Here is a 12862-nt window from a genome sequence, read left to right on the forward strand (position 1 = left end):
TCCTCCCATGCTCGCCTCCAGAGCCTCTCCAAGCCTATGGAATGCCTTACCCCAATCTGTCTGATTATCTCCTACTCTATTAGCTTTTAGACAATCCCTGAAAACCCTTCTCTTCAGAGAAGCCTATCCTACCCACACCTAAAAAAAAAAAAACAGTTTTTTTTTTGTTTCCATCTTGTCCATCTGATCATCCCCCACATATACTACCTTTTGTTCCACTTGACCCTCCCTTCTAGATTGTAAGCTTTAACGAGCAGGGCCCTCTGATCCCTCCTGTATTGTAATTGTACTGTCTTCCCCAAAATTGTAAAGCGATGCGCAAACTATTGGCGCTATATAAATCCTGTATAATAATATTAATACATTGGTCTGACATCCATCTGATTTTCATGAACAGGATACTACTTTGATCCAACTTTGTGATAGTCTGACTTGTTCTTTGACCAATCAAAACAATCCCAGTGTGAGATAAATTCCTTTTACTGCTGCTGTAATCACCATGTCGGATGGTTAGGACAAGGATCCTACTTTGATCCGACTTCAATGATATTCAATGAAGTAGGTTCAAAGTCGGACCAAAGTAGTGCAGGAACTTTTTTCAAAGTCAGACCGAGTTAAGACGGCTCTCATAGGGAAACATTGATTTTTTATACGTCATGCGACATGAGCTCCTAATGTCGGAGCATTTGTCGTACCAGTGAGAACCCGGCCTTAGTTGTGATGGCTTGTTAAAAAGCATCAAAACAAGTGTCTTACGTGGAAGTGATGTACATACGGATGCATTAGCGAACTTTGGCTATGTGCTTGGATTGCTGATACATCTAAGGAACATTTGTCCTCTAAACCCTCTGTTTATTAGAGACAAGGTTATAGCGATAGGAGTGAGACATCTTGAACTTCAAGTGTTTTAAAACAATTAATTTTCCTCTTGTCCACTACCCCTCACCAGATAATGAGACCTCAGTTAGTAAAAGAGGTCAAATGAGCATGAACGGGACAATGATATTGATCCCAAAAACATGAAAGGACCAACACCTCCACCCAATTCTAAAGATGTAAACTCACCGGGCATCCAGATCTCACAGTTTATATAGAGGTCAATATATATGTTTTAAAGGAAAAGCGACAGATCAAGAAGTATCCATATTGCTATATATCTAACCATAAAAATACAGTTGCAATAAAAAGTATGTGAACCCTTTTGGAATGATATGGATTTCTGCACAAATTGGTCATAAAATGTGATCTGATCTTCATCTAAGTCACAACAATAGACAATCACAGTCGGCTTAAACTAATACCAACACACAAAGAATTAAATGTTACCATGTTTTTATTGAGCACACCATGTAAACATTCACAGTGCAGGTGGAAAAAGTATGTGAACCCTTGGATTTAATAACTGGTTGAACCTCCTTTGGCAGCAATAACTTCAACCAAACGTTTCCTGTAGTTGCAGATCAGACGTGCACAACGGTCAGGAGTAATTCTTGACCATTCCTCTTTACAGAACTGTTTTAGTTCTTGGGATGTCTGGTGTGAATCGTTTTCTTGAGGTCATGCCAGAGCATCTCAATCGGTTTGAGGTCAGGACTCTGATTGGGCCACTCCAGAAGGCGCATTTTCTTCTGTTTAAGCCATTCTGTTGATTTAACTTCTATGCTTTGGGTCATTGTCCTGTTGCAACACCCATCTTCTGTTGAGCTTCAGCTGGTGGACAGATGACCTTAATTTCTCCTGAAAAATGTCTTAATAAACTTGGGAATTCATTTTTCATTCAATGATAGCAATCGGTCCAGGCCCTGACGCAGCAAAGCAGCCCCAAACCATGATGCCCCACCATGTAAAATGAATTGTTTGATACACAGAGCGCTAGGCACAGGACTGCATAATAAACAGAGTGCTGGGCACAGGACTGCATAATACACAGAGCCCTGGGCACAGGACGTCATAATACACAGAGTGCTGGCACAGGACTGCTTCGGCATCCAAGCCACTAGGCTCATACTCAGCCAGCATGGGATGCCCTGTCTATGTTAAACCATGGACAGACTTGGTCTGGAGACTGTCCCTGGAAACCGGGAATGTCTGGGGTCACCCTACTCAATGGACTTCTTCACACTACAAAGGCCATTCGCCTTACTAGAGACCAGAATTTGGAAGGAATCTAAAAGGAAACTTCCTCAAGGAGATGGCAAATCGACCATAGGAGGAGGACCCATCTTTCTGGTGATCAGGTCCCACGTCTGCATTAGCTGTGACTGCTCCCCGCCCTGTGGCGGCCCCTCCTCTCTTCTCGTCCATCCCAGATGATGTCACAAGCAAATGGGGATGGACGAGAAGAGAGGCGGGGAGCAGCCGCAGCGAGACATATGATGAGAGAGAACTTATTACACACGCTTCCTGCCTGCGCTACTCTGCATGCTGGCTAAGTGGCTAAATCTCGATCTACCCGTCAAGCGCCAGCTGTCGGAGATTGACGGGTAGATCGCTGTGGACCTGCCATCGGCCCACCGGGAATCTCCCGGTAGTACCGATGGCCAGTCCATCCCTGCCTACGAATTGACCTTTTAAAGTAACTGTTACTGCCAAGTTTCATCAACAGCTTGTTAATGTTGCCTTGCCCCTTTTATCCATTTTTAGTTAGGCTTTGTACTTGCTGCTCTTGGTACTGTGATTTGCTCATATTAGTACATGCAAGCCCATAGAAAACGTATCCGGCATTTTTTTTCAGTTGCTGTATGTGGATTGCTGTGTGCTGTATGCGAAGCGATCTTACAGATCCAGACATAAGCAGTTTTCCATGCATCAAAAGCAATGTGCATCCAAAGCTGGAATTTTATACTACTAAAAAGGCTGCTGCCAACACTCATAAAACAGATTGGCTGGAGTATGGGCAACACGGGGACTGGTAGTCAGGACTGCTCACCCCCTACTTAAAGTGGAGTTCCACCCTGAATTTTTTTTTCCAGAATCCTCTAAACCAGGGATATGCAATTAGCGGACCTCCAGCTGTTGCAAAACTACAAGTTCCATCATGCCTCTGCCTCTGGGTGTCATGCTTGTGGCTGGCAGAGTTTTGCTATGCCTCATGGGACTTGTAGTTCTGCAACAGCTGGAAGTCCGCTAATTGCATATCCCTGCTCTAAACCTTTAAAAAAACATTTGGAGGGGAAAACAATTTTTTTTTTTTTTTACTTACCAGAATCGCCCTGTTGCTAGGTGGTGGCTCCTAATCTGCCACTTCCTGGTCCGCGGAGCTCTTCGTCACTTTCTCCCTTGTCAGTGCTCTTGGGAAATGATGTGTCATCATTTCCCAGGAGTCTGTGGGCAGTACTGTGATCATAAATCGCATTATTTCCTGACAGGAAATTACGCGATTTAGGGCGTATCACAGCGCCAAGATGCGTTTATCTATGTTGCCATAACAATGGGGCGGGGACCTTACGCCGTCGCCGTCCGTTGTTATGGCAACTTTAGAAACAATCAGCGCTACGGCCACCGGTGAATCATGCATGCGCAAGAAAGAGGTGCATGCTGGTTACCTAGCATGCGCCTTTCCTACGGTTATCCAGGAAGAGGTATCGATTGGGCTTCACACGCCCACAATCATGATGGCAACGGCCACAACAGGAGGGACAATCTAGTAAGTAGTACATTTATATTTAAGCAACATCCATATTTAAAATTATATAATCGTTTTTTTATTGAAGAATAAATTATGCTCGAAACAATAAAAAAAATAATAATGTGACCGGAACTCTGCTTTAATAGCTGGAAAACTTTTCTTTAAAAAAAAATGACCAGTACTATTTTTTAATTTATGAAAATTTATTAATATTGAACTTAAATAATAAATACATCTTCGTTTACATAAGTGGTGTTAAACGTTGGGTTTTCTTTTAGAAGTGAGAACCTCCAGAGTCAGGTATTTAAACATCTTATGTACTAAGGTGCATGGACGCAGGCAGAAGTAAGAAAGTTGGTGAACCCCTAGGCTGCATTCAAAAAATGTGTTGTGCTTGCAGTACCATTAATTGTTAATGGTACCCCAAACACAGCAAGCAAGACATGCTGTTCTGCAGGAGGCAAAATATAGATTGTATATTCATATTCTTAGATTGCAAGCTCTAAAGATCAGGGCCCTCCGATTCCTCTTGTACCAAATTGTAATGTTGCTGTAATTTCTGCATTCTGTTAAGCACTGCGCAATCTGGTGAAGCTTTATAAATCCTGTATAATAATAATATGCTAAGCTCAAAAAGATACTTAAACTGGAACTTCAGTCGTTTTTTCCATCTTTTAAATTTTCTGCCCTTGTTGTTTTAACTTTGGATAGTAATTTTTTTTTCTGCCAGTAAATACCTTATACAGCCCACTTCCTGTTTCTTATCTGGTCATTAACCTAAGCTTATGGCATCATGCACAGCTCTCTTTAACCGCTTCCATACAGGGCTGTTATACACACTTCCATACCAGGCCTATTCTGGCACTTCTCTCCTACATGTACAAATCATATTTTTTTTGCTAATAAATTACGCAGAACCCCCAAACATTATATATGTTTTTTTAGCAGACACCCTAGGGAATAAAACAACGGTCATTGAAACGTTTTATCTTGCACGCTATTTGCGCAATAATTTTTCAAACGCCTTTTTTTTGGAAAAAAATTGTTTCATGAATTAAAAAAAAAAACAAAACAGTAAAGTTAGCCCAATTTTTTTGTAAAATATGAAATATGATGTTACACCGAGTAAATAGATACCTAACATGTCACGCTTTAAAATTGCGCACACTCATGGAATGGCGCCAAACTTCGGTACTTAAAAATCTCCATAGGCAACGCTTTGAAATTTTTTACAGGTTACCAGTTTAGATTTACAGAGGAGATCTAGTGCTAGAATTGTTGCTGGCACTCTAACGTACGCGGCGATACCTCACATATGTGGTTTAAACGGCGTTTACATATGTCGGCGGGACTTGCGTGTGCGTTCGCTTCTGCGCGCGAGCTACTGGGGACAGGGGTGTTAAAAAAAATATTTTTTATTTCTTTTTTTTTTTTTTACATATTTATTTATTTTTTTACACTTTTTTTTGTTATTATCACTTTTATTCCTATTACAAGGAATGTAAACATCCCTTGTAATAGGAATGTGTGTGACAGGTACTCTTTATGGAGAGATGCGGGGTCAATAAGACCGCACATCTCTCCTCCAGGCTGGAAAGCATGAAATCGGTGAAAAAAAATTCACCGATCTCATGCTTGCTGTTGCTTAGCAGCCGCAATTGCGGCTTTGTTTACTTACGGGGACCCGGGCGTGACGTCATCACAAGCACTCACTCACTAAAAATAGGTATCAGTTATTGGTAGTACTTGAGAGAAAGTATCGGTACTCGGTCTTAAACTGGTATCAGTGCATCCCTATTTCTAGCTCTTTTTTTGAGTTTTTAGTTCCAGTTGATTCATTTTTGTCATTTTTTTTTTTCTGTCATTGTTCATTGACAGGCCGAGTATTATAGATCCAGCTAGTCCCCCACCATCGCCTACATTATTCACAGTACAGACAAATACCCATTAATCCTGCCAGAAATCCAGTGTTCCTGTAACACACCCTGTGAATTAAACTAAAATAATGTTATGGACGTTCTGTATTGGATAGGTAGAGTTGTGTGACATCCAATATGGAAGAGCAGCCCTCTTTCACTGTCCAGTCACATGATGGCGACCGTACAAGACCAGTACCTGCTGCTACTTTGCAGTAATCAGGTCTTCTGTCCTTGCCAGACAGGGCTGTGTAAGTACCAGCACTAGATTAAAACAAATAGATGAACTAGCTTCCTGTGTGTAACGGTTTGCTCCAAATTCAGCTTTAACTCCTTGCTGCCTACAAAAACGCAGATTTTTGTTTCCTAGCATGATGCCCCATGCTGAGGAATAAGGAATCTACATTTAATTTTGGAACTAGGAACCTGCTTTCACAAACAGTACTGATCTCACACTATTGGGAACCTTGGGCCTAATCCTCAAAAACCCGGCGCAACGTAACTTTTTCCATTTAAGTTACACCGCCGCAAAATCTCTAACTAAGTGCCCGATCCACAAAGCACTTACCTAGAAATTTTGAGCGGTGTAACTTAAATCCGGCCGGCACAAAGCGTTCCTCTTCTCCAGGGGGCGATTCCCATTTAAATGAGGCGCGCTCCCGCGCCGGCCGTACTGCGCATGCTCGTGACGTCATTTTCCCGACGTGCATAGCGCGAAATTACGTTACGTCGGGCTTTGTGGATTGCGACGGGACAATAAAGTTGCGTCGGGTAAAAAAAAAGATACGGCGCGGGGAGTCGGAATCTTCACTATAGGATTGAACAGTGAGTACGGGGCTAAAAAAATAAATAAAGGCATACTGTAGCTCGCGCTACTATGCTTAATTTAATGCTAGAAAAAAAAAAAAAAATTATAGGGTGAACCCCCTCTTTAATATGAAATATACTCCCAAAAAAAAATTTTTTTTTGTAAATTGCATATTTTAAACATTTTTGGCAGCTTATACTAAAAAAACGCAGCTATGTAAAATGTATACTAAATAAGACAAGGCTGTCTTTATTGCCAAGATTTTGGTGCAGTCCAGATAACATTGTAAGAGTTATTTAAGCAAAAATTCCAAAAACTTTTCCCAGCTGTATATTAATGGGAGAATATCCTTTTCTCTGATTTAGCCCTGGTTCACACTGGGTACGATTTGGAACGATTTGAGATGCGATTTGACATGTCAAATCGCATCTCAAATCGGCGGCAATTGTCAGCAATGGCACTGTCCTAATAGGACAGTGCGACACCGCATCTGCGATTTCAAAAAGTAGTTCCTGTACTACTTTTTGCGATTTCGGGGCGCGATTTACATTAAATTGCGGCCGAAATCACGGCAAAATCGCGCATTTTACCGATTTTGAATTCGCAGCAGTGTGAACCTAGGCTAAAGGATAGGGTCTGTATTGTCCATGCAAAACAGAAATATATATATATATATATTTTACACATATTTATCAAGGTTCTGGTTTTCTTTGAATTCCATGTAAGTTAGGTTCTCCAAGATCTCAGACTTTGTCGTAGTTTTTGATAAATGGAAAAAGCACCTTCATGTTTGAGGTAAGAAGGGCGCTTCTAGAATTAACAGTTACATTTTTTATGGTGTAGAGTTTCTGACTTTTCTAACAAATTCACGGATTCTTCATTAGCCTTATTGCCAGGTACTTCGTGCTGTTAAGAAAAAGAACAACTGATAAAGGAAGAGCAGTTATAGACTGCAAATGTTTTGTAATTACCCTGTCCTACCCCGGTGGAACTCGTTTATCAAAGGTTGATATGGTATGTGAAGAACTATTCTTTTACAAAAGACCCACATTTTAATTACTGTCACCGATTACCTGCGAAGGCTTATTTATACCATTAGATGAGGTGTTTGGCACAGGTTTCTACATATCATTCCTTGGGCCACCACAACACATGCCCCAGTTCATGCCCTTTTTTTTTCCCCCTTTAGCCCACTGAGTTGAATGAAAAAAAAATTCCTCTTTCATCCATGGACGAACACAGCTTCCTTAAAGCGGGAGTTCACCCGAAAAACAAATTTTTAACATTAGATTGAGGCTCATTTTGTCAAGGGGAATCGGGTGTTTTTTTAAAAATCGAAGCAGTACTTACCGTTTTAGAGATAGATCTTCTCCGCCGCTTCCGGGTATGGTCTTCGGGACTGGGCGTTCCTATTTGATCGACAGGCTTCCGACGGTCGCATACATCGCGTCACGAGTAGCCAAAAGAAGCCGAACGTCGGTGCGACTCTATACGGCGCCTGCGCACCGACGTTCGGCTACTTTCGGAAAATCGTGACGCGATGTATGCGACCGTCGGAAGCCTGTCAATCAAATAGGAACGCCCAGTCCCGAAGACCATCCATCCCTCCTCCCCATGCTTTGCTGGGCCTGCTGTGTACCTCACCAGGGGGTCCCTGAGGGGGGCTCCGGGTCCTGGCTGGGGGCTGCTGCGGGGTGTCCGGGTCCACTTTAGTGTGGGTGGTCTGCCTTTTTTGAGGCCTCTGTTCGGGTACCCAGTATTTTTGTGGCCTTTATTTTTACCTCAGAAACTATTCAACGCCATTTTGGATGCACCAGCGCTATTTTCCTGTAGCCGCGCTGTTCCTATTGCTAATACAGCGGCGGCCATTTTCTTGTAGCCGTGCTGTTTCTATGGCTAATACAGCAATCAACCATTTTCCTGTAGCTCAAGCTCTTTTTTCCTGAGGCAGCAGGCGGACATCTTTTTTTTTTTTTTTTTTAACAGGTTTTGGCCTTTAGCGCTAGTTTGTCATTCTGACCGGCACGAACAGCAGATCACCTCAGAGACCCCTTAGGCACACACTGTGCAGGAGTTAGAGCGGACGGCAGTGCCTGGCTCAGGGCGGTGAGTCCTCTGGGAATACCCCTCAGTCTGGGCAGCTAGGAGGGTGGGCCCTTTTTTATATCTTGACTTAGTCCCTGAGTGGTTGTCAGGTGAGCGGGTCAGCATGGCATCAGAAGCTGGCGTTTCTTCCCCAGACATTCCGGTGATAGAAACCGGTGCCCCTGCCCCTGCGGTACCTGTGGACGCTTTGTCGGCGGTCCTGGAATCATTTATTGCCAGGGTGGAGGCTGTGTGTGGGCGAAAGGGGGGTAAAAAACACTCCCTTCCCCCACCATCTTCTGGGGAAAGCTCTGAATCAGACTCGAGCCTGGCTGTGACACATGACCCCTGTTCTGAAGTGTTAGAGTATGCGAACCAGGACCATTCGGACAGTCAGGAGGACTCCGTGTCCGGGTCAGCGCAGGAGAAGGCACTTGTTGGAGCACTTATCACGCGGTGCGGGAAACCCTCAAGCTGGAGAATGCGGCTGGGGCATCTTCTAAGGTGTCGGTCCCTTTTGGGTCCCACAAGCTGACCCACACTACTAAGGTGTTTCCTTGTGTAACTTATCAAACTTATTGACAAAGAATGTGAACGACCGCAGAGGAGCTTTTCGGTCCCAAAACGCATGGCGGTCCATTACCCTTTTGAGGAGAGCCTTCTGAAAAAATGTGGACCCCCCGGTATCCAGGTTAAACAAGGTGACCACGATTCTGGTTGAGTGGACCCCTGCATTTAAGGATCCTGCAGATAGGAGGTCCGAGGCGGTGGCCCGGTCCATGTTCACCATGCTGGGGTCAGCATTACGGACAGTTTTGGCTGCGGCCCTGGTGTCACAGACACTTACGGAATGGGCAAAATTGTTGCACCAGGAGTTTTTAGAAGCAACAGGTTTCCCCGGTCTGCGTAGAGCTGGCTGACCAGTTGGTGCATGGCCTCAAATATACCTGCGATGCAGCCCTGGACACGGCTCCCCTGATTTCCAGAGCCTCAGTATCTGCTGTGGTACTGCGTCGACTGATTTAGCTAAAATGCTGGTCCGCGGACCAGACTTCCAAGAAGGGCTCTGGCTGATTTGCCCTTCCAGGGTGAGAGACTTTTTGGAGCCTCGCTGGATGACATTATTAAGAATGTCACTGGGGGTAAGAGCACGCTGCTCCCACAATCCATAAAGGGTAAGGAGCCACGCCGTAGGCCAGGGCCCTCCTTTTCCGCTCAGAAGGTTTTTTTTCGTCAGTCCGGGTCCGCGGGTAAGCAAGCCAAACAAGCCTGCGAACAAATCTGCGACTGCATGAAGGTTTGCCCCGCCTGACTCTCGGTTTTGGGGTTACCTTCGCGAGTTTGCAGCTAGGTGGACCTCCCTGCTTTCCGACCAGTGGGCTTGCTTTCGGCCGCAAGGTTTTGCAGGCGGCTATTTAAGGTTGCAACTCCTCCGTTGAGAAGCTCTGTTTGTTGAAGTTTGTTTTGATGCTGTTCCCACCCCTCTTTTTTTGACACTGCTTGGGGACATCCCTAATGTCAAGACTTAAGGAAGCTTTGTCCGTCCGTGGACAAAAGAGAAAATAGGATTTTTGTACTCACCGTAAAATCCTTTTATCTGAAGTCCATGGACGGACACAGCACCCACCCCTCCTTTTTATGTTTGTACTGCTTTTTGACGAACTGAGCTGCTGAGTGCAGGGTGAGGGGTTATGACCAGAGAGACCGCCCCCTTGGCGGGGCTGTTCAGCTTTGGTATAATTACATGTTTTTAAATATCTAACATGTCTGCCTAGTCCTCTCCTCATAGACAGAACATAACCCAAATGTCAAGACTTAAGGAAGCTGTGTCCGTCCATGGACTTCCAAGAAAAGGATTTTACGGTGAGTACAAAAATCCTATTATTAGCATGTACCAGGTCTTATTATTGAATGGCAGGAATCAGCTGGGGAAAAACATAGTTAGGCCTTGTTCACACAGGCAGAATATTACCATACACCCATGCGAGGACCTTGTTTATCCGGCATGAAATCTTTGTGCAACCCCATGCAGGCAGTCCCATTCAGGTCAACTGGGACGCAAAAGTTGCATGGACAAATGTCAAGATTGGGAGCAGCAGCTGTGTCTACACAACCGCCGAGTCCCAATTGACCTGATTGGGACTGCCTGCACGGGGCTGCACAAATATCTGTGTAAATGAGGATATTCAAGGCTGGGGTCACATTGGCTGCGGCTCACAGTAGAGGGGTCCGATGCGTCCCTATACACCGTTTCGGGTGCAAATTTCTGCCTGAAAAGACACACCGGACCCTTCTTTAATGCGGGCCGCCCCGGAGGTGTGTGAACCGTCTCGATCGAGAGCCAGGCACACTCTCCTGTCATGTAAATTGGATGCAAGGAAATCCTCATCCAATTCACATAAGTCTGAACACAATAATGTTGAAGATGCCTTCTTTCTTCAACTTCTCCCCGCTTATTCCCCTCACTGCTGTTTGTACTTTGGACCTTTCATGTGTTGTATGGAAGTAATAAATGATGTAGGATGAACAAGATATTAAATTGCTAGTGGTATCACTTACCCCCATACATTGTAATAAGAGATTTTCACAAATATACATACATGCTTAAGGGCTAGTCTGACGGCTTGCACAAATGCTTCCTCTACATTCACTGCTTCCTTTGCACTGGTTTCAAAGTATTCTGCATTACATGACTTGCACCACTCCTGTGCCTGCCGAGGAGAAACCTGTAATAAAATACAGGTAAGTGAGGAGGTTGTTATAAAAATATATTATTTATAATATATGCTTACCAAAAGTTTACATCTTATTAAAGTTGATTAGGGCTGGGTTCACATTATCCAATTCGCATAGCAGGAGATTGTGACTGGCTCTCTATAGAGACGGTTCATGTGGCTCCGGTGTGAATTGCACAGAAGTCCTGTGCGTCTTTTGGTCTGTTTCAGGTCCAAATTCAGCCCAAAATTGGGGCTGAAAAAACTCAGACCTGAACCGGTGAATGGAGACGCACCGGACTCCTGCTGTGAGCCGGAGCGTGCTGCGGTGTGAGCCCAGCCTTAGTGTGGGCTGTACCTATATTACTACAATATATATATATTATATACACATATATACTGTATGTATGTGTGTATATATATATATATATATATATATCCAAAAGTTACAATACACCTTGGCTCAGCATCATACTGTATGTTATTAGAACACATGCCTGTTCCATTCAAATGTAAGAAAAAAAAAAAAAAAAGGAATAAATGTACAAATGCATAACGGACAATACAAACCCATATTATGCAATATATTAGTAGCAGTCACATTTGTTAAGTCAAGAAATCCTGTTATCTGCTTTGAACTTTAAGGGTGCATTCACACAGGTATATGAACAGGCTAGGGTAGTATTATGAACAGGCTAGGGTAGTATTATGAACAGGCTAGGGTAGAATTATGAACAGGCTAGGGTAGTATTATGAACAGGCAGTCCCAGGCAGCAGTGCAGGCGGAGGCCTACTAGCCTTGTGTCTCAGTCATGGGGCAGTGAGGAGTTCCAGCCCCTGTACACCGGGGATCCTCTGCAGAAGATCATCAGTTGTCACCGTCACCGCTCACTCAGCTGCTATTACCTGGCATACCGGGATCCACCATCTGCTCGCCTGTAGGGGGATAAGAACGGGGTTCTTGCGGTCAGAAGCCCCCTTTCCTTCTCAGGCTGTCCCTAACCCGCACAGCCGGCCAATGAGGAGGCGGCACCTCTGGCGCCCCTGACTGATGTGCGCTCTAGGTTGGCGCCTACCTTGCCTATAGGTAGCGCCGGCCCTGACAGTGGTCACATGATCTATATTCTTTCTTCCTTCACACCAACTGGGCCTTTCCGGGTTAAAGTAGAGCTACTTCAGGCCAGAGAGTAGAGCAAATTGTTAAAGGGGAAAGCCACTTTTATTAAAATATTATAGCATATATAAGGGCCACAGAATTGTATTTTAATAAAAAAATTACCTTTCTATTTCAATATAAAGCTGCTGTCAAAAAATTCAATGCAGTATTGCAACCTGGAGGCGTTCTGTACAGATGATGTGCATCAGTGGTTCTCAACCCTGTCCTCAATTACCCCCAACGGGCCTTGTTTTGGGAACTTCTCTTAGGGTCCTTTCAAAACGGATCTTTACGGACGCGGATCTTTGCGGACGTTAGCGGATGCATCATCCGCTAACGTCTGCAATCCCATAGGGATGCATTACAAGTCCGTAAACGTGTGAAAGGGGCCTTAGATAAAATAGCTGTCCAAAATACCAAGCCATTGACTCGGATTTAAAGCAAGATAAAAGGAAAACCTGCAAACATGGCCTGTTGGGGGTACTTGAGGACAGGGTTGAGAACCACTGATGTACAGAACACCCTTAGAAATGTAATTTCCTACTTGTGTCTACA

The 12862-nt window shown here is 44.1% G+C and overlaps 1 protein-coding gene across 2 annotated transcripts in view; it reads right to left on the reverse strand.

Annotated features, from left to right (window-relative positions):
• Positions 1–6936: 6936 nt before the first annotated feature.
• The window catches only part of LOC120913182 (ras-related protein Rab-7a-like), a 61485-nt gene continuing 55559 nt past the window's right edge, over positions 6937–12862 (reverse strand). For both annotated transcript variants that reach the window (XM_040322953.1, XM_040322954.1), the window contains exons 5-6: positions 11038–11163; positions 6937–7258 (exon numbers count right to left, since the gene is read on the reverse strand). In XM_040322953.1, coding sequence (XP_040178887.1) covers positions 7169–7258; positions 11038–11163 — 216 coding nt within the window. In that variant the 3' untranslated portion in view covers positions 6937–7168. The remainder of the gene's footprint in view (positions 7259–11037; positions 11164–12862) is intronic.

Source organism: Rana temporaria, chromosome 9 (assembly GCF_905171775.1).
Source record: "Rana temporaria chromosome 9, aRanTem1.1, whole genome shotgun sequence".
In the NCBI taxonomy this organism is placed as follows: Eukaryota; Metazoa; Chordata; class Amphibia; order Anura; family Ranidae; genus Rana; species Rana temporaria.